General features: G+C 40.7%; 1 protein-coding gene across 1 annotated transcript in view; it reads left to right on the plus strand.

Annotated features, from left to right (window-relative positions):
• The window catches only part of dsg2l (desmoglein 2 like), a 34,730-nt gene extending 14,481 nt beyond the window's left edge, over positions 1 to 20,249 (plus strand). Inside the window, exons 8-14 of the mRNA XM_079452510.1 lie at positions 2,365 to 2,630; positions 9,144 to 9,286; positions 10,997 to 11,209; positions 11,596 to 11,820; positions 12,615 to 12,742; positions 12,958 to 13,257; positions 17,552 to 20,249. Of these exons, the coding sequence (XP_079308636.1) occupies positions 2,365 to 2,630; positions 9,144 to 9,286; positions 10,997 to 11,209; positions 11,596 to 11,820; positions 12,615 to 12,742; positions 12,958 to 13,257; positions 17,552 to 18,367 (2,091 nt within the window). The 3' untranslated portion in view covers positions 18,368 to 20,249. The remainder of the gene's footprint in view (positions 1 to 2,364; positions 2,631 to 9,143; positions 9,287 to 10,996; positions 11,210 to 11,595; positions 11,821 to 12,614; positions 12,743 to 12,957; positions 13,258 to 17,551) is intronic.
• Positions 20,250 to 21,753: the final 1,504 nt, after the last annotated feature.

Below are 21,753 nucleotides of genomic sequence, written 5' to 3' on the forward strand. Positions count from 1 at the left end.
TTAGTCATAGAACTGTACTTGATAGACTATCTCACAGAACTGTTGTACATACTCCTAAGAAGATAGGCCTCCTTGACGAAGGTGCAATAGCTGATCTACTGGGTCAATGATAGAGCTGGAAAGTTGACATGCTGACCTTGAAGTGGGAACAGACATCTCAGTAATGAGAGGGTACCGGGCTGCTGGATCCTGGTATGGCGAAGTCTTCTGTAACAAGGAGTCAGAGACGTTCGGATCCATATGCAGTATTTTAATATACAGAATGGTCAAACAGGCAGAGATCAGAGCACTGCGTCAGGTATGTCAGGGGATATCCAAAATCAGAAACAATAGCAAGCAGAGGTCGAGGCAGGCAGCAGAGAATCACAGTCTAAATAAACAATCCAAGATAAGACACGGGAGGAACAAACACACAGAAACGCTTGGAAATGCTAGACAGGCTAAACAAGACTTTGCGTTGATTGAGAAGATGAGCGGCTCTTACCATCGGCTGTCACAGGAGGTGGCCTTTCTTCTTTAACTGCGAGAGAGCCCTCCAGCACCGTAAGGACACTGGAAAGCTTAACTCCCTCTGTTAAGGAAAAGGGAAGAAGACGTTAAATCAGGCATACACCCAGCCGGCCCCAAGTCTTACCTGTTGCTGCAAGACGCAAACTGACACTGGCTCTATTTAGGTTGTGGAACCCTGCGGATGTATTGGCCGCAGCCTAACATGTCTGCTAGATGGATGCCCTGATCCAGTGTTCATGAGGAGGCAACACCCATTGCAGTAAGCTGCCACTGCGAGTGGGCACGGGAGATCTTGGAATACATATGTCAGTGTGATGGCATCCACTATCTACAGCACCAGTCTCAGAGGAGACATCTCTCGACTTTTGCTGTAATCTAAGCAGACAAAAGCGGCTTAGAGCTCCTGAGCTCTTTGTGCGTTCCAAGTAGAGGTGCAGGGCATGTACTGGACATCGATTTTGGGGGCTCAACTATCAGCACTTAATGCTCCTCTTCCCTATCCCTGAACAAAACCTGTGTCAGGAGGTGTACCTTTGCTTGTACCTTGACCAGCTGTGCACTAAGGCACGCATGCAGAGGGGATCCTCTCTCAGAAAGTAACAAAGTAGGAATGGGTGGTGTGCAGGGAGGCAACAGGTCCACATGTGCCTGTGGGCACATCAAGAAAGAGAAAGCGGACCTAACCACCCGAACGCAGACAGTTGTGGTGAGGAGCTCCTGGTTGTTCTTTCCATCATGCTGCCTGATTGATCCTGCTCCACCAGGAGGGAAGTCGGGGCTTTGGAACTTCTTTGCCAGGAATGCGGCGAACAGTGACATTCCACAAATTTGTGCACTTCTGGGAAAACTCACCCAAGTACTGTGCACCCAGCCACAAGCATTTGAGGGGAATGCAGCGCACTGCAACCCAATACCCAGGCAGGCAAAGCTGTCATCTCTGCATCAGCCTCGACCTGTGCTTGACTGCCCAGAGACCAGAGCTCTAGGGGATCTCCCACGTCTGCTACCAGCAGATTGCCCTCTGATGCTACGACATAAACCTAATCCTTGTCATGCATTGTCTGCATGAGCTCGTAATGGGACGGTCCTGCACTGCCCATCAAGGACAGGTAAGTGTTATGGGACATGAATGGTCTGCGGGACTACACCAGTGGATAAACATCCATGGGAATCCCCAATCACCCTCGCCACTGGCCGAACTGGATGGCTGCACTGAAGCAACAGCCAGAGCTGGCTGGGAAGCAAACAGAGTGGCTGCTGCGCTAAGAAAGAATACAGACATCCGTGACAGCAACACTTTCACCGGCATATCACAGTCAGAACATACCAGATCTGTGAACGCTTCTGCATGTTGGAACCCCAAACAAGCCGTGCAGGTATCATGCCCATCAAAAATCCAAAGATGATGTCCGGAGACAATGCATGCTATGGATAAATGGAAATAGCTCTCTTATACGTATGGTCTACTGCCAAAATGGTCTTAGGAACGTTGCACACAGAAAAAGGGAAGAGTCTGCACTGTTCAAGTTTATTCTTGCTGGATTTACAGAGTTAAGTTGCATGGCATAAACATAAGCCTTGCACGGTTCCGAAGAACAAAACCTGAATGAATGGGCACACCATCTTCCTTTATACCTGTATGTACTGGTGGAGACTGGTATGCGGATGCCAGTTTTTTCCTCAGTCCATTTGCATCACACTGATTTAAGATATAGCACTCATATAATGCACTATTTACGTACTGTATATGCTGGCCTCAGAAAAACAAATGCTCTGGTGCATAGACAAGTCCTTAAGAATATTAACAACAGCACGTGTGCTAGCATTCTTCATTTGATTTGTTTGCTCTGAAAGGAACTGGACTATGAAGAGCTGAAGGAAATTAACCTGCAGGTGTCCATCTCCAACAAGGCAGCGTACCACTCATCAGTGGTCATAACACAGAGCAAAACGTACCGCATTAAAGTCGTTGTTGTCAACCAGTCTGAGGGGCCACGCTTCAAACCCGCTGTCAAAGTCATCTCACTGTCTGAAGACAGTACCTCTATTGACATCAGAAAAATCCTCACCAACTATGCAGCTATCGACGTTGACACGTGGTTAACTGCTACTGATGTAAGGTGAGAGTCCATTCCCATTGAAAAGTAATATTACAAATGAAATTTATTTAACATCTCTGTTGTTTTTGCAAGACTTCAATGAGTAAAATGGAGAGCTCATGGACACCCACACTTGATTTCTTCTGAGTAACAGAGTCAGAAATGTGACAGATATGTCTGTAATGAGAGTTTGAGAAGAGGTATCAACAATTTGTCAAACTGCGCTCAGATTTGTCTCGTCTGCAAACAATATTATTAAAGATCTTAAAGGTTACACTTTATTTTACAGTTCCCGTGTTACAGTGTAATTATACATTTAAGTAACACTTACTATAGAGTTTGGTTTAGGGTTAGTTACATGTAACTATGCATAATTGATAGTAGTGCTTGGCATTATACCGGTTCATACCGAATACCGGTGTGTATTTTTGTTATTATATGGATTTTTAATATACCGTATTACCAGTGTATGTAGCTTGAACAATGTGCAGAACGTGGCGCAGCGCAACCCTATTTCAGGGGGGTCCTTTTTACTGTGGCACTATGACCATTCAAACTATGTCTTTCTATGTCGCGGCACTACTGTATCATCATTTTTCTATGTAAACATTCGCTAAACTTACTCGTTTAGATGTTCGCATGCGTCACGTGCATGAGCGGTAATGTTACATATTCCGTTTATGTCGCAATGGGAGTGCGCGGTTGAAAAGTATGCCTGTAACACATGTGTAGCAATTGCAAGTTCGAATTATGTTATATTAAATTCACTCACAAGCAAACATATTCAAAAAGTGATCGGGTTCCCCTCAAACCTGCTCAATATAAGAATATGACATGATGTGTTTCTAGTTTTAACTATTTCTCTGTATGCTATGATGAGGATTGACAGCGAGATGCGATCGATTTCCTCTCACATATCTAATTTAAGCCGTTGTTTTATGATTTAAAAATAGGTTCCCTTTCTGTTGGTCTCTCGACTTCCTGTAGAGACTGACAGAATGGCGTTTGACTTGAGAACCAGTCATCTCCAACTCTTTGAAAAGGCCAATGAACTTGGCGAATGCCCATTCATTCACCTTTTTGTTCCTCGTAACGTGCGAGGCTTATGCTGAGCGATCTTCGATCTCCTCCCTGCGGGCCATCCATATCCCGGACGACCTTAATCAGGCCGCTCCGCGGAAGTTGGCAACTCCATCCCTGCGGTCCAGCGCATTGGTGGCAGTGCGTTCAGGCACAGGGAGTCCTGTTTGCCCCCTGCACACCTCCCATTGGCCGCTTAGGTACTCCCTAAACGAGACCTCCTCGGTACGGATGCCTTTGCTTACAGCTGACTGCGTGGGGCAAGCGGGAGTACATCTTCCACCCCAGTGAGCCTCCCCACACAGGTACTGTGCAGAGCCAGGGTAGAGGAGCTTACCGAGGTTACATACGTAACCAAGATGATCTGGAAACCAGGAATGTTTCAATGGTAAAATTGTTACTATTTTGTATTCAACTATTGAGACAGACAATGGTTTTCATTTTCGGCTGGGTGCACATTCTCTTGAAGTTGGGAGCAGCAGTGCTACCCATAGATATGGTGCTAATAAGGGAAAAGTTAATTTTGAGCTTTTTTCTCAATTTATTTGCTTAAATAATGTATGCAAGTTACCTTATGATATTGTTTTTATAAATAACTGGAGGAGTTTTGAGGGCAGACCTGACCTGTTGAAAAGAGATGGTCTCCATCCCTCCTGGGCTGGAGCTTCTCTACTCTCTAGAAATATGGCACATAGTCTTAATGCTAAAACTTGACTCACTGGGGCCCAGGTCAGGGAGCAGACTGAATGGCTTAACCAACGGTCTGCTTGCCGTCTCACGTTGCAGAACACACATAATACACAACATGCGATAATACTTTCTCCCAAACATCATAAAATAGAGACTGTGTCTGTCCCCCGGATTAGTAAACATAAAATAAAGCGTAAACCTCTCAAAGGTAATTTAGTTAACGTTAAACTAACTAAACATGAACATAATACAGATAATCAACTGTTACGACTCGGATTGCTAAATATTAGATCTCTCTCTAATAAAGCACTTTTTGTTAATGATATGATAACAGATCATAAAATAGACATGTTCTGTCTCACAGAAACATGGCTAAAGCCAGATGATTATATTGCTTTAAATGAGTCTGTCCCCCAAGATTATTATTATAAACACGAGCCTCGCCTAAAAGGCAGAGGGGGAGGTGTTGCTGCACTTTACCGTAACTCTTTTAGCATTTCCCAGAAGTCTAATCCTAAATACAAGTCTTTTGAAGTCATGGTACTTGATGCATCAATACCTAATACTAAGGACAAAACATCTTTAAAATTTATTCTGGCTATTGTATATAGGCCTCCAGGGCACCACACAGATTTTATTAAAGAATTTGGTGGGTTCTTATCAGAACTAGTACTGTCTGCAGACAGAGTCCTTGTTGCTGGGGACTTTAACATTCATGTAGATAATGATACAGATGCTTTAGGAATGGCTTTTAAAGACACTCTTAACTCCATGGGCGTTAGTCAACATGTGTCAGGACCTACTCACCTTCGTAATCATACTTTAGATTTAATTTTGTCTTACGGTATAAACGTGGTCGATGTTAAAATCCTTCAGCAGAGCGAAGACATCTCAGATCATTATCTGGTATCATGCTTGCTTCAATACCCAATGGTGGCAAATCAAACTCCAAGTTACAAATATTGTAGAACAATAACTTCGACTACAAAAGGTGCGTTTCTTGATAATTTGCCTGAATTGTCTCAAATCTCTAGCATGAGTAATAACGTTGAAGATCTTGACTTTACCATTAAAAATATTAATGCCACCTTCTCGGAAGCGCTAGACATAGTTGCTCCCTTGCGCTTAAAGAAGATTAAAAATGACAGACCGACACCGTGGAAAAATGAACACACTCAGGCTCTAAAGAAAGCGGCACGAAAAATGGAGCGCAACTTTAAGAAGACTAAATTAGAGGTATTTCGTACTGCCTGGAAGGATAGTACAAAAAAATACAGGAAAGCCCTAAAAACGTCTCGATCCGCCTACATTTCATCATTAATAGAAGAAAACCAAAATAACCCTAGGTTTTTATTTGATACAGTGGCTAAATTAACCAAAAATAAATCGTCAGCGACTTCTGATGCTGTATACCAGCATAGCAGTGATGATTTTATGAACTATTTCACTAATAAAATCCAAGATATTCGAGAGAAAATTATAACTATGCAACCAGATGCGAAACCCGCTGAACAACCGACTTACTACAGCACCCCTAAGGAGAAATTATGTTTATTTTCAACTATAGATCACGATGAACTATCGAAAATCATTAGATCATCTAAATCGACTACATGCATGCTAGACCCTATACCTACAAATCTTCTGAAAGAGATGCTCCCAGAAATTATAGATCCTCTACTTAGCATTATTAACTCATCTCTGACATTAGGACATGTGCCTAAAGCATATAAGGTGGCTGTTATAAGGCCCCTTGTCAAAAAACCCCATCTGGACCCTGGAGAATTAGTTAACTATAGACCTATTTCGAATCTACCTTTCTTATCTAAAGTTCTGGAAAAAGTAGTCTCAACTCAAATATGTTCCTTCCTCCAAAGGAATGAGATTAATGAAGATTTCCAGTCTGGATTTAGAGCACATCACAGTACAGAGACTGCTCTGATTAGAGTTACAAATGATCTGTTTATGGCGTCCGACCGAGGTTGTATCTCCTTATTGGTGCTGCTAGATCTTAGTGCTGCATTCGACACCATTGACCACAGCATGCTCCTACATAGACTTGAAAATGATGTCGGTATTAAGGAAATAGCTTTGAAATGGCTTAGATCTTATTTATGCGACCGTTTCCAATATGTAAAAATAAACAATGAGGTATCACGCAAATCGCAAGTCCAGTACGGTGTACCACAGGGCTCAGTACTAGGGCCTATGCTCTTCGCATTATACATGTTACCCCTAGGAGATATAATAAAGCGACACGGAATAAGCTTTCACTGCTATGCTGATGATACGCAACTTTATATTTCCTCGAAGCCTCACGAAACACAGCAATTCCATCGAATAGTGGAATGCATTGTCGATATAAAAAAGTGGATGAGTAGCAATTTTTTATTACTGAACTCGGACAAAACTGAAGTGTTACTTATCGGACCGAAAACCGCCCTACGTAACAACCAAGAATACTGTTTAACTATTGATGGATGTTCCATAAAACCCTCATCTTCAACTAAGAATCTTGGCTTTATATTCGATAGTACTCTGTCATTTGAGAACCAGGTCGCCAACACCTGTAAGATTGCGTTTTTCCATCTTAAAAATATATCTAAATTACGTCATATGCTGTCATCATCAGATGCGGAGAAGCTTATACATGCCTTTATGACATCAAGACTAGATTACTGTAATGCACTATTAGGTGGTTGCCCTGCAGGCCTATTACAAAAACTCCAACTGGTCCAAAATGCGGCAGCTCGAGTTCTTACACGTACAAAAAAGTATGAGCATATTAGCCCGGTTCTGTCAACCTTGCACTGGTTACCTATAAAGCATCGCATAAATTTTAAAATCTTGCTTATTACCTATAAAGCCTTGCATGGTTTAGCTCCTCACTACTTGAGAGAACTTCTTACGTATTATAGTCCATCACGTGCACTACGCTCTCAGGCGTCAGGTCAGTTGGTAATACCTAGAATTTCAAAATCAAGTGCAGGCGGCAGATCCTTTTCCTATCTAGCGCCTAAACTTTGGAACCGTCTTCCCTGCAATGTCCGGGAGGCGGACACACTCTGTCAGTTTAAATCTAGACTAAAGACGCATCTTTTTAATCTTGCATACACTAGATTATCATAATATATGTATTTCAAACATCTAGGCTGCACTAGTTAGATCAACCGGAACCAGGGACACTTCCAATAACAACTGATGCATTTGTTGCATCAAAGAGTGCAGAACAGTACTCTACTCTCAGCCAGTCTTGTCTCATTGTTCCAAGGTTACAAGAGCGGAGCGGGCAGGGCGCAATCCATTCCTAGACCTGACAAATGCTGGACGAAGGAAGTGACGTCCCTACAAAACTTCAGTCGCTATTAGATTATTAATGATAATTTTAAATCTAATTTATTTTTTATTTTCGCCTTGTTGTGCAAGCACTGTTGAGCTTGTGCAGAGGCTGCAGTTTTTGCCAGAGGGGAACTGGAATCCCCTGGTTAGGCCTGGTTTCCCTCCGAGGTTTTTTTTCTCCTCCAATGGAGTTTTCGGTTCCTCGCCACCGTTTGCATACTGTTTTGCACTGTTTTGCCTGGCCGGGGGGGCTGCTAGAATTTGGTAGTCTTATTTAACACTGCATATAGGAATTTATTGTGTGTCTGATATTTGACCTGTGTTTTGAATTTAACCTTTTATGTTTTACTTATAGTAATTTTTTCTTGTACAGCTGCTTTGTAACAATGAAAATTGTAAAAAGCGCTATATAAATAAAGCTGACTTGACTTGACTTGACCTTTGCATGCTATTCAGTTGTTAAAAAAGTCTAGGCTTTGCAGTTATTATAGGGAAAGGGGATTGTTTACATTGTGTAGTTACAAGTTAAGGTGTTCTGTATTTTGACTGCAACTCTCATGCATCCTGATTCCTTCACTTCATCATGAGTGCCACCTCTTTATGAACACCATCATTTTGTGGTACTTGCTAACCTATATAGCAGTAGTGTGGCATTTTTCCACAATATTCACTGATGTTTGCATACAGGACTATCACTGGATCTGCGCCGGCATACTTTCACACCCTACTACACTCCTACACCCCATCAAGAACCCTGCGTTCAGCAAACTACTTAAAACACACCTCTTCTGTGAATACTTGACAGGCAAATGGAAAAAAAACTAACCCTCTTCTCTCAACAGGTAGTGGTCTAGCTTTTTTTGAAACAAGTAACTTTGCATTAGCACCTTTTGTACGTATTGCTCTTTTATGACATATCACTTATTCCTCCCCAAACTCTTTGTAAGTCGCTTTGGATAAAAGCGTATGCTAAATGACTAAATGTAAATGTAAATATTCACTCACCATCTGACCGTATAAAAGGCCATTTTAAGTCAATCAAATGCAGTATTTCCTCTCTCAATCAGTATAAATGTGGTAATACAATACCGCCATTTACCGGAAACCGGTCTAAATCTTGAAAATACCTTTATATAAACTTATGGTCATAAAGCCCAGAACTAATTGACAGTTAATACTATTGTTAATACATTTGCAACAAGGACACCATAAAGCAAAGTGTTATCTCATGTACACTTTGTCTATTTCAACAACTATTCTCACTTGTTTCTGATTTATGTCTCCTAAACAGTTTTAGCTTAAATATCTAAGACTAAATTGAACTGAGAACTCTATCAGATCTCTTGAGCTTTGAAAGACCAACATCTGAGCGATAACATTCTCCTCTAGAAATACAACAGTCACACTTTTCCATTTATTTTCTAGGTATGCGAAAAAATACGACATTGACAACTGGCTGCTTATTGATGAGAAGACGGCTGATATAAGGCTTAACAAAATACCAGATTTTGAGTCCAAGTTTCTGATCAATGGCACTTATTATGCCCATATAATCTGCATCACCAAAGGTATGTGAACCTGTGGCTTCTGTCAACATTCACAGATTCATGAAAAAAGCTATATTTTCACTCTAAAAGATGATTTTGATATGAACATGAGCATTCACCCCAAAAATATTTACTCAATATGAAGGCTCAAACCATTACACTATTCTTTAAAAGGTATCGGAATGGGCTCTTTCGCACTGAACGCTATAAGTGAAATAAATGTCTAATTAGATAAGATATGTGTACATTTGTGAATCGTTTCAGAACCATCGACATCCACAAATCAAAAACAAATGGACAAAACTGCAAGATTAAGTACATTTTGGGATGGTCGTTCTCTGTCTCTTCTCTATGCAATGAGAGAAAGCAGCGCAGCTGACTTGTCAATAAATGAGTGCAAATAGCATTTCCCAAAACATTTTACTGACTGTTTAGACCTCAAAACACAAACATATTTCTGTAAATATATACGGTTTGTTAAGCAGACGGATGCGCTTGGTACGCTGCATTAGACAAAATACAGTAATACTGCCCAAACGACTGCTCCTTAATGTAGGTGTATATGATTTTATCAGACAATATATAGTCATGGCATTCGTGGAAGCTACTGACTATTTTATTCTTGTTTTAATGTCTGACAGCTGAAATGGCTTTATTGGGCACACAGGTGCATTAAAACACAGTATTTGACAGTTCAGAGACAACAAGCAAAAGATACGCGGCGGTTAGAGACTTGGACTGGGTCACGTCTCGTTTACATGATTCAGATTCGACTCCCTTTTTACAAGCCAGTAACTTTATACATTCGCTTCGGGCTTAAAACTTCACAGACTGCTTACTTTTAAACACGGCAACATAACACACTGCATGAAATGTTTTTTTCATGATCTAATGTTACTTACTATTTGGGCCCCAAATCTATCCCTTTCACAAAATATACTATAAATCTTAGGGGTCCACAGAATGTGTCTGTGAAGTTTCAGCTCAAAATACCCCACAGATCTTGTATTACACTCTGCCCTAAATGTCCATTTGCCTGTGAGGAGAAACACGCTGTTTTGTTGTGTGTCTCTTTAAATGCAAGTGAGCTGCTGGTCTCCGCCCCTTTCAAGTGGAAAGTGCAGGGCTGTTTGAGCCTACGCTTCCAGTAACAACAAAACTGAAGAGAATTTAAACATTAAGCATATGAGAATCACTGCCTGACAGTGTAAAAGTCAAGTCAAGTCAGCTTTATTTATATAGCGCTTTTTAAAATTTTCATTGTTATAAAGCAGCTGTACAAGAAAACATTGACTATAAGTAAAACATAAAAGGTTATGGAAGTCAAAACACACGTCAAATATCAGACAAACAATAAATTCCTATATGCAGTGTTAATTAAATAAGACTATCAAATTCTAAAAACCCTGATGAGGGTGGAGACAGTCATAGGGAGGGCTCAATCAATGTGACATCAGGTTTCTGAGAGAATGACAATAGCTCCTTCAAAGGACAGTTGCCGTTTATTGGGGATTTAAAAAAAATTAATGGGTGGAACTGACACACAGTTTTGTTTAAAGAACATTCAAACGTGCATTTTCTGGATTAGGGGCCTTGTAAAACAGCCTGAGAGCTTATTAAACAATAGTTATGGGAAGGGTTGGTCCAACCATAAAATCACTAATATTTGAAAAGATTAGATTTGTTGAACATTAAGGAAATTGTTATAAATGGTCCACACTCTTCTTTCAGATCACCCAGCTAAAACAGCCACAGGTACGATTGCCATTCAGGTGGAGGATTTTAATGACCACTGTCCCATCCTGAGCAGTGCTTCTCAAACCCTCTGCTATGGAGAGCATGCAGTTCATGTCACAGCTGTGGACAGAGATCAATTCCCCAATGCCGAACCCTTTGATTTTACTGTGGCCGCGCCGGGGTCATGGAGTGTCCAGCGGGTCAACGGTAATGAAAGCAAACTTTATTACAACTGTAGTTTGACTTCTGACTTAAAGAGCAGTATCATGTTTCAGGCTGATTCATGATGGTTAGCACTGTTCGTCTGCCTGGTGAAACCTGGTGGTGGCCGCTCTCTTTTATGTTGCAGTTTAATGTTTTCCATGTGAAAAGGTCTTCTGGTATCCCAATTAGCAGAGACTATTCGTACCGCAGAAACACGATTGTAACGATTCATGGACACTGCAACACTACAAATGTATAAACATATCCTGCACTGTATCAGTCCATTAAATATTTTGTAAGGTATTAAAGCTATATGTAGTAGTGAAGTACGTTCATTCATGAATGCTAAAGTTGTCTTGTGCTTGATGATTTAAACGGTATCTTTTCAGACACTACAGCAATATTCAGATCTCATGTGACACTCTGGCCCGGTGTGTACCGTCTGCCTGTGGAGGTGCGGGACCAGCAGGGCAAGTTCTGTGGTGAACAGCAGGTGCTTCAGGTGAATGTTTGTGCCTGTGACGCTTCTAAAGTTTGCCTGCCAAGACAACGGGACTCTACATTTGGAGCAGCTGGTGTTCTTCTAATGCTGCTTGGACTGTTGCTCCTCCTTTGTAAGTGGCATTCTCTGTAATGTTGGAATGGACAAACTTCAAGGCAACTGTGTTGGAGCTAAAGGACCATAAATGCCCTGCAGGTTTCCACAGGCGCTGTACTGTATATTTCATTTATAACTTAATTGAACCAAGTTAATTTTAGACGATTTGTTGAGAATGATTTCAGTTCTCAGCACGCTTTGCGTGAGACTTAATTTTAGCAGTCAATTTTGGTGTTACTTTATGAGTTTTTCGAGAGGATAAAGCCTTGTTAATGATGAATGTTCATTTATCTTGGATATTTAGAAGAGTTTGTGGAATTTTTGGGGTTACCATTGTTCAGAAGAGTGGTGCTTATGCTCAGCTTGTGGGAGGTGCCATAGGAGTTATGTGTATTACATTACTCTCTGTGAAGTTTGTGATCATGAACTGTTGCTCTGATAGCAATAATGCTTTCATTCTAGCTGTCAGAAACCCCTGAACTCTTCCTAATTTTAACAAGATAATAACGATAAAGACAACTTATTTGACATGAGCAAGTATCAAAAAGTAAATGAAGTTGCAAAAGGTCTAAGCACAAGAGTGAAAATATTTTAGACATAACTGGTGATTTAAAAAAAAGAAAACCAATTGACAAATCACAAGTTGAAGGATGTTCAAATAGATGACATGCTGACGTGTTTCGACATATCACAATCTTATGCCATCATATTTCATTTCAAATGAAGGATTTGGACAGATGCTGAAAAGCATGTGAATAACTGGTCTTTGTTGTTTGGAGTCACTGATATTCACATTGATTGTGTTTGCAGTGGTTCCCCTTCTGCTACTTTTCTGCATCTGCGGTGGCGTAGGAGCTTGGGGGGATTTCAAGACCATCCCGTTTGATACAAAAGAGCACCTTGTTGCATACAACACTGAAGGACAGGGAGATGACAAGGTAGGTGTTGCTACGAGATGGTTGCAATTCATATTTAGGTCTATAGCACAATTTACAAAGTAAAAAGCAGCTCTACTGGGCATTTGTTTTAGCACAAAATTATTTCAGAACTTTACAGAAGATACATTCGATGACTTCCATTTGGCGCTTGTTGTGTGTTCATTTTGGAGCTTGCAAATGTCTGAAAAGCGGATTTTAATTAAATGCGCTCACAGGTAATGGCTCTCCTACAAATTTCAAAAACAGTGATGGAAGACAAAAGCAGGACGGTGGAAGTTGTAGCTGAAACAAAGAAGATGGTTGATGCTGTGGATGCTGCAGTAGTGGACTGGTCCTCCCTCCATGGATATGACTGGCATGGTAATGCGTATCATCACCACACACGTCAGTTTGATGAGGAGCTACTGTATGCTCAGAGAAGAGATGAACACATGAATGACAACAGGTTCAAAGAGCACAACATCTATGAAGGGCTTGCTCTGTCTGATGCTTTCTTGGCCAGCTACTATTCTAATGTGAGTATCAGTTTTATGCAGCTAAAGCTAGTATATGGACTCTTGTTGTGATCTCCTCTAAAACTTTTGTGTGGATATATTATCGAAGAAATATCTACAACGTAGAAGATTTGAGACTATTTTCGATTTGCTATTCAAAACTGTTTTGGGCAGCCTGCGCAGTAAATGCAGAGAAAATAGTGGAACTAGACCTGCTTACGCTCCTGATGCAATGCTCAGCATAATATCCTCCATAAAAAGGAGACTGTTCTCCAAATAATATAACCCTATAGGTCGTTTGTACAATCATCTTATTATGAACTACACTTATGTCTTAAAGATTAAAATTAAAGTCCTAAGATGGACTTTATACAAAAATATTTGTGACTCGTTCAGTCGTCATGATGCAATCGCTCACAAGAGGCAATCACACTTCACATTCAAAGCTGCTGTAATTACCCAATACATGAGAGCCAATGCTATCTCGCAATCACGGCTGAGGTATCACTTCATCAGGCGGTCATTTTAAACGCATGTTTCAGCCGGAAGTTCTGCATTAGAAAATTTATTGTTTGATGGTGCTAACCTTGGTGCCTTATTAAATTTGATCGTTTGACCTCGGGACACAAATAATATTTGCATGTTTTGAAAAAAATTTGTAGCTATTTTATGTTATGTTTTAGTTGTATAATAAATAAATGGGCTAAGTCGCTTGCTCAAAATGTGTTAACGGTTTTAATTTAATAAAAAAAACACTCCAATACGTATCATCATTGCAAAATTATAGCTCACTATATCATTTCATAATGATGGAAAACAAAAGCTTCTCCTGCTTCCGGTAGAGGCACTAATTCAGTGAACGGTCCAATCCATCATATTTGAGGAAAGGAACAAACAACTTTTTTTGTTGCATGAGTTGGACGACAGATTGAGAAAAAGATGTAGTTATGTGGAACTGGCGGTAATACCTGAACAACCGTTAAGGAACAAAGATATATGGGAATAGCTCCAGTGGCCAAGATTGAATCCAGTTCCAGTCTCCTCCTACTGCATTTTGATTGATCAACCTTGGATCCAGTCTTCTCCCACTGCATTTGATTGGTCAACAGAGTTTTGCAGCAGTTTTTCCACAACACACGTCATACCTGTATTGTTGCTCTATCATTGCCGCATTGAGTTGTAACTAAAGTTATTCTTTTGACGGAAAAAAACATGTCTGAGACAGTCTGCACTTGGCGACCTTAAACTCCTGGCCTGACCTTATGTAGAGCCCCAAGGATGTAAAGCTGGGTGGTATTCCCAACCATCTTCTAAGGTGCTTGTTGAACTTCCTCTCCATTTCTTCAACAATTGATAGGAGCACCTCGTATACAGTGAGAAGCCACATGAGTCTCAGGAGCAGGTAATGTTGGTAGATCCAGAACTTGTTTTTCCCAGGCAGGCCAGACTTGTCAATCTTCTTTGATCTTTCTTCAACTTGTTTTCCTGTGCTGGAGATGCTGTTCTTGTCTGACAGGTAATCATCATACTGCATGTTCGGGATTGAACAAGCAGCTCGAACCTTACAGTTTTTGGGTCTGCCAGGACCCATCTTGCCTGCAAGGGAGTTGGTGTTATCACGAAAAGATCATCCATGAATGCCCTGATTACTGGTTGTTGACATCCTGCTGCGGTTTTCGGCCCTCTTGACTTTGTACTCACTGCAGAGATGATCAGGTTCATTACCATGATGAACAAGATGGAGAACGAGCATCCTGTCGCTATCCCCTTCTCCACTGACTGCCGTTTTGTTGTAAACTTAGGCAGACTGGAATCGTAGCTTGATGTCTCTCAGGTAACTGGTCATCATGCCCTGGATGTTGTGTGGGATAGGGTAGTACTCCAAAGCAACTTCTGCCCTTCTCCAGTTTGTGGAATGGTTCCCATGGACCAAATTACCAGCATAAGCTTCCACAGCCTTCGAATGAGTTTAGGGCATTTTTGTATACTTTATACCATATACCGCTAGGACCTGGAGCGGAAGAAGATCTTGTGTGCTTGACTACCTCTCTGCATGATGGACACTCTGTGCTGAGAGATGTGGTAGGTGGGTCGACGTTGGTAAGCCTCTGATTTCCTTCCAAGGCATCGTCTCTTGTATGCTGGATGACTCCTCAACTGACTGCTCCATCTCCTCTTTGGAACTTTATAGAGTCCCGGACCTTGCCTCCCCCAGAAGTGATTTGGTGAAGCGGAAGGGGTCCTTTATAAACTGGGCCTGTGCAGCTTCCTGCTTCTTCTGCGTTTGTTTGAACCTCTCTACTCTTCTCATTCTGATGAGCTGCTCGTGGAGGCTGGCTGTCAGCTCTTTTATTCCTTCCTTTTCTCCTGTGTTTGACAGTTTTAATTGCTTCCTCAAGGTTTTAATCTCCTTCCTAAGTAATTTTATCTTTCTTTCTCTTCTGTTGTCCTGCTTTCCTGGTCTTGCTTTCTCTTCTGTTGTCCTGCTTTTCTTGTCTTGCTTTGTGCTCTCTTCTTGGCACTGTTCCAAACTGTTCATTTGCCACATTGTAGGTAATGGCTGTCTTCTTTTTAACCTCTTCAAGTACTTTGTCCAGATCTTCATCTGACATGGACCACCCTGTCCCATCACTCATTTTGGGCCACTTGATTATTTCCTTCGTTGTCGGGGCTGGGCTTTCTGGAATGGCATTGGAGGCTCTCCTTGTGTCATCGTGGAGGATTGCCGGCACTGAGAGATCACTAGGATTATGGTGTGCTTCCTGCCTCCGGTTCTCCTGCGTCTCACCAGACGGTTCATCTGAGCGGTGTGCATGCATCCGTCACTGTCCATACATGGTCTTGCCCTCGTCTGAGCCTTATCTGCGTCTGTGTCACTGTCCTTGTCGTTGCCACTGAATGTGTCCTGTTAAGTCTCTAATCCCCCCCTCTCGGGAGACTCTGGAGGTATTGCTTGTTTGTCGGTGCTGTAGTTTATTTGGTGCCCTTTTGCGAGTGCTGCAACAGTCTTTCTCCGCCAGTCTTTCCTTGAGGTCAACTGTCTCTCCAGCGTCATCAACCTTCCCTGATTGCCATCCAGACTTTCCTGGAAGTCTCTGGTTGCCCAGGGAGTTTAATTGTATAGTACATCTGCAATGCAAACATACACCCTTTTCTAATGGATGAAGCCTTGGCCTGGAAGCAAGGTCGTCAGGTGGTCCCCAACTTCTCTGGTTGTTTTGACCATTAACTCCAACACCCTCCAGTTGGTGGGTCAACAGTGACTGACCAGGTCACTGCCCCTCTCCTCCAGGCTTCCAACTTGTGCCCTTTCTATTGTGCCAGACCCAACAGGAGGCTCTCTCTGATACTTCTTCCACCCTACAAACGGCTGCTTTCTTTAAGTGGCATCTCACTCCAACTTCCACAGTCAGCAGCCAAATTGTCCCTTGTCCTGGTAGTCTTGGACGAGTTGTTGGTATTTACCTTTTTTCCTCTCTGCAGCTTCCTCACAGTCATTCTCCCATGTTACCGTCAACTCTGCCAGGATGATCTTCTTTCCCTCTGGAGACCACATGATGATATCGGGCCTCAGAGTGCTAGAGAGTACTGCCTCGGGGAAGTAGAGATTAACCTCCATTTGCCATCCCGGGGCTGACTGCAGGGGATTATGAATTAATTATGAATCAATTTCGTCTACATTATTAATCAAACGTAGATTTACATTGTGGTTGCAAAAGTTAGCGGCCACAGGTTGCAACCAAAGGCGTTGCACATGGAGTCCGAAATTTCCACACCTTAAAAAATAAATACAACCTATAATGAGACCGCATTTATCTTGTATGTACTGTATTTTGCAGTGCAGTGATTGGATTTTACAAATTTTATATTTCCTAATTGATGAATGCAGAGAAGCGAATGACATGGATCCGTAAGCTACAGGCCAAGAACCAATCACCACTCCAAAAATAAACTGGTTACCTCACATTTGTCCGACTGCACTGTTCCAACCACAAGTAAAAAATAACCAATTTACACATTGATAAAGTGTATGAATGCTTTTAATATATTCTGCAATGTGCAATCAGCATATATCTCTTAACATATGTCTAAAATGTGTTTCAAGGTGTTTTATGAGGCTTTTAGTTTATGAAGTTTTACTTTGTCATGCAGGATGCTGCAAAGAGCCGCTGCAACTTTAAACTTACAGATGCATAACTAAATGCTCATTAATAAGTCTGTTTGTTTAGTATTTGCAGTTGGATTTTTAAAAATAGCTTTGAGTCATTGTTTGCAAAGATTTATAAATGTTTAAATGTCCTTTGTGTTATGGCAGAAGGCAAGATGTGTGGCTAAGGAGCATGATACAGGAGACCAGTTGTTGATCTACAACTACGAGGATCAGGAATCTTGCATGGGATCATTGGAGGACATCTGCAGTGTCATGAATGAAGACAACCTTGCCTTTCTGGATGACCTTGGCCTGAAGTTCAACACTTTGGCTGAGATCTGCTCAGGCTCCACAATGGAGACTGATATTAACATGTCCAGCTCAGTGACCCAAAAAATGGCACCATCTGTCCCACACAGAAATGTCAACACATTCAAGGAAGTTAACGTTGTACATTCTCAAGAAACAGAAAACACCTCCAGTATCCTTCAGGCTTCAGACGTGGAGCAGGTCAGCACCGCATCTCTAACAGGAGCGTACATCCATGAGAAAATGATGGTTCGAAAGCCAACCCTGTACATCCAACAGCCTGCCTTGTACTACACCTCCACCAACCCCCTTTACGTTGTAGATCCTCATCCTGCTCTGCTGATGACGGCCAGCCCATTATTGGGTGTGCAAGAGAACCTGTTGGTCGTGGATACGCAGAACTTGGACACCCAGCATGCTACAGTCAAACATGATGTGCAGCAGTACCAAGGGGTTGTCCTCATCGAGAACCAGGAGAAGAAAGGGAGCATGTCGGCGCAGAGCTCGCTCTCAGGGGGACTTCAGATAGTTGAGGCTGAAATAATACAATCCACAGCGGCCCAAGAAGTCAGGCAGGTGCTCCATTCAGCCAGCAGGCAAATGCCAGCAGAGAGCAATTCTGTGGATTCATTGGATATAAGGATTTGTCATAGTCTATCAACAAACTTGTGATGTCACAGTTTCTACATCTCTCTTGCTCTACTGGTTTTATGGAAAATGTTAAACAAGTGTCCTGTCCTGCACAGTTGCTGGGGTTCATTCATACATTTTTGGACTGTCAAATGCAGTAAATTCTAGAGTTAGAATATACTTATAGGACCTGACAGGGTTTATTTGACCACAATTATCGGACGCATTATACCCAGCTACTTAACAAATAAATGAATGAGTAAATAGAACGGTAATCTGTGACTTTATTTTTTTAAATGAACAAACATTATTGAGTAAGTTCCAATTCACTGCAAGCTTATAATAATGATTTTTAGGTTTAGCTGTCATTCTGCAACTAACTGCAGAGCTTTCGTGTGTATTTTATCGGAAGTTTTTTCTGCAGTACATTTAAGAGGAAATGCAAATGTTGCACACATACATTTTGCTATAAAACAAATGTAACTGCAAAGAGGGTTTTTGCATTTTCTTTGAAGGCAAAGGCAGTCTGTTCAATTGGAGTTGTATTTTGTATTGTCTAATGAGTTTTGACTCTTTGCAAAAGAACACACAACAGCCTTTTGCCATATTTATAGAATATTTCTCCTGCTTTACTGATGATGGGAACAAAAGTGCATTTATGATAATTGTACTTGCTTTATTTCCTGTTAAAACATATAGTGGAAAGATGGGCAAAACCATCACTGAGAACGACAACGAGGGACTTGCCATACAATATTATATCCCTTCTAGTTAATATTTGATTGTTGCATCTGCTACTGATTAAACGTAACCTTCTAACACTACGTGAATAAATCGTCACCTTGAAATTATAAGGTTTTATCTGACATTTTTGACAAATCGGGTTATTCACAAATTCTCTGACAACGTATTTACATTGTGCGATGGTTTTCTTCCTAACGCGGTCTTGTCAACCACATCTCTCACAACCTTCAAAAAACTACTTAAACCCATCTCTTCTGTGAATACTTGACAGACAATGTTCTTTAGAATGAGAAGGTTCCAAAAATCCTCATTCACAAATCTGAGAGGAGTTTGTTATTGTACATTTATAATATTTGACCCTGTGTAATTCTGTCTAAAGTGTCAAAATCTAGTTGGCAGTTGAGGATATAATGCAATATTTAAATTGATAACTTTGAAACGTGCCATAATCGTCCTCGTTTCTTATACCTCTAAGCAACAGTTATGATTAGAGGATTAAGTTATAGTATGAGATGGGTCAAATGACCTTAAAATCCCAATAACACCAGATGGACCTAGACAAAGGTAAACTCTGCAATTTTCTAACATTCTCTATGTTAGGTCCGTAAGACCTATCGTTTCATACAGTCATGTGACTATTAAGACAATATTGCTATAGCGATAACACGATATTGATAATATTGTTTACATTTACATTTATTCATTTGGCAGACGCTTTTATCCAAAGCGACTTACAAGTCGTTTTTTTACAGTGTCACATTACTGCAGAGCAATCAGGGGTAAGGTGTCTTGCTCAAGGGCACTTCAGTCATGACCTGCTGGCACTGAGATTTAAACCTTCTGATCACAAGCCCAACGCTCTAACCACCAGGCCACAGCAGACCCTTTATTGTTACATCCCCAGATTTTATGTAGAAAACAGAAAATCAAAAAAATGACTTTAGCTGGGTTTTTACAGGGTCACATATATACTTTTCATGTATGAAAGGGACTTGCTTTTGCTATATGGAATGCAAAAACCTTGAAGCTCAATATCTCAAAACACCTCAGAATGCTGATAGAATCTTATCATTTAAATCTGTAATGAGTGCTTATACGTTTTGTGTTGTGCTATTACTGTCTTCTTGCTGTACTTCACTGGATGGACATTTTGAAATGTGTATTAAATATTAACACTTTGAAATAACACATTGCTAATTGATTTATTTATTTTATTTTGATGTGGTACACATTGTCCTTCAAATAGTACTCCTGCTTTGATCTGAACCTTTAGATAGTACAGTTGCTTGAACGTCTTCTTCCGTTAAAGGCATTATTTTTGCCATGCGTATAAAATCATGTCTAATCAAAAGTCACTTTGTTGAGCTGATTTGTTTTTATTCCTTTCCACCGTAGAACCCTGTTTTTGAATAAATTACAGTCTATCAATCAAGAAAAAACTTTTTTGTCCACTTTTGGATCTTACATAAAAAATGGCACAGCTCAGGTTAAATAATGGAGGGTTTCCGGAGCCCCCAGTGGTTGGTGAGGGAATAGCAAGGGGGTTGTGCGTTAGTATACCATATAGTGTCTGTCTACCAGTGTAAATAGGAACCACAAATAAATGTTCAATAATTGTAAATATATCAATAATTGTGTGAAATACTACTGATAGATATAATATGATAAACAAATACATGTTTTTAAAGTTAAACATGAGCTATTAAATTATTGAAATATTTAGTTAAAATCTCAGGGGGTACAAAAGTAAATGAGTCAATATCACTATGGTGTCCTTTGGTGTCCTCATCAGACTTACTCGGTCATCATGAAAATGTAGCAGAATAATCTAAGTCTGAGGTCTTATTATAAGTGGCCAAACATTTGCACACATATCAGTACAATGATAAGTGATTTTGGAATGTCCCACACACTGCTCTGCTAACTACAGTGTGTGTAATAAGTGGTTAAACTATACTAAATCAAATTTTGTACATGGTTTTACGTTCCACAATATTTATTTGATAAAACAAGTAATTTTTATCGTGTATATTGTATGTTCATAATCATATTGAACATTTTGCATGTGTCCCTGAAATTGCTGTCCACCCTGTCATTATGGGGTAACTGCCCCTTTAAGAAACCCACTGATGTTTTCAGTGACATCACTACGAGCATTTTGTCTTTCTTCAATGAAGGCTGAAGCAGTGGCCAGTTGCAGAGTAAGTATGTTTCATAATTTTCATCATATTATGTGTGTAGTTGGATGTTGTCAAGCTTAACATGTCCACTCTGTCATAGGTTTTTCTATCAATTGATATTTCACTATCAGAAGTTTGAAATATATTTGTAAAAGAGTACACAGTCAGCTTGCTAACTGTAGTATGTTGCTAAGTGAAGGTCCACCATGTGCTCATTAAATGCTTACATTAGCCAAAAATGTCCACCCTGTCATTGTCCAGCCTGTCAGCAAGCCTTCCATGACAGGGTGGACATGGTTCATGAAAGGAAGGACATGTGCATAGTTTAGTCCACATGCTGATAATGTTACATATTACAACAGCTATTACACACATTTTATAACAGTACATGCTATACACAGTACGAATGGACAATATGGACAATTTATTTGGCGATATCGGTATCAGCAAATCTAGTTTGATAAGGCAAGCCTAGTTTACCGGAATAGGAATAAGGAATAAGAT

Source organism: Barbatula barbatula, assembly GCF_947034865.1.
Source record: "Barbatula barbatula genome assembly, chromosome: 3".
In the NCBI taxonomy this organism is placed as follows: domain Eukaryota; kingdom Metazoa; phylum Chordata; class Actinopteri; order Cypriniformes; family Nemacheilidae; genus Barbatula; species Barbatula barbatula.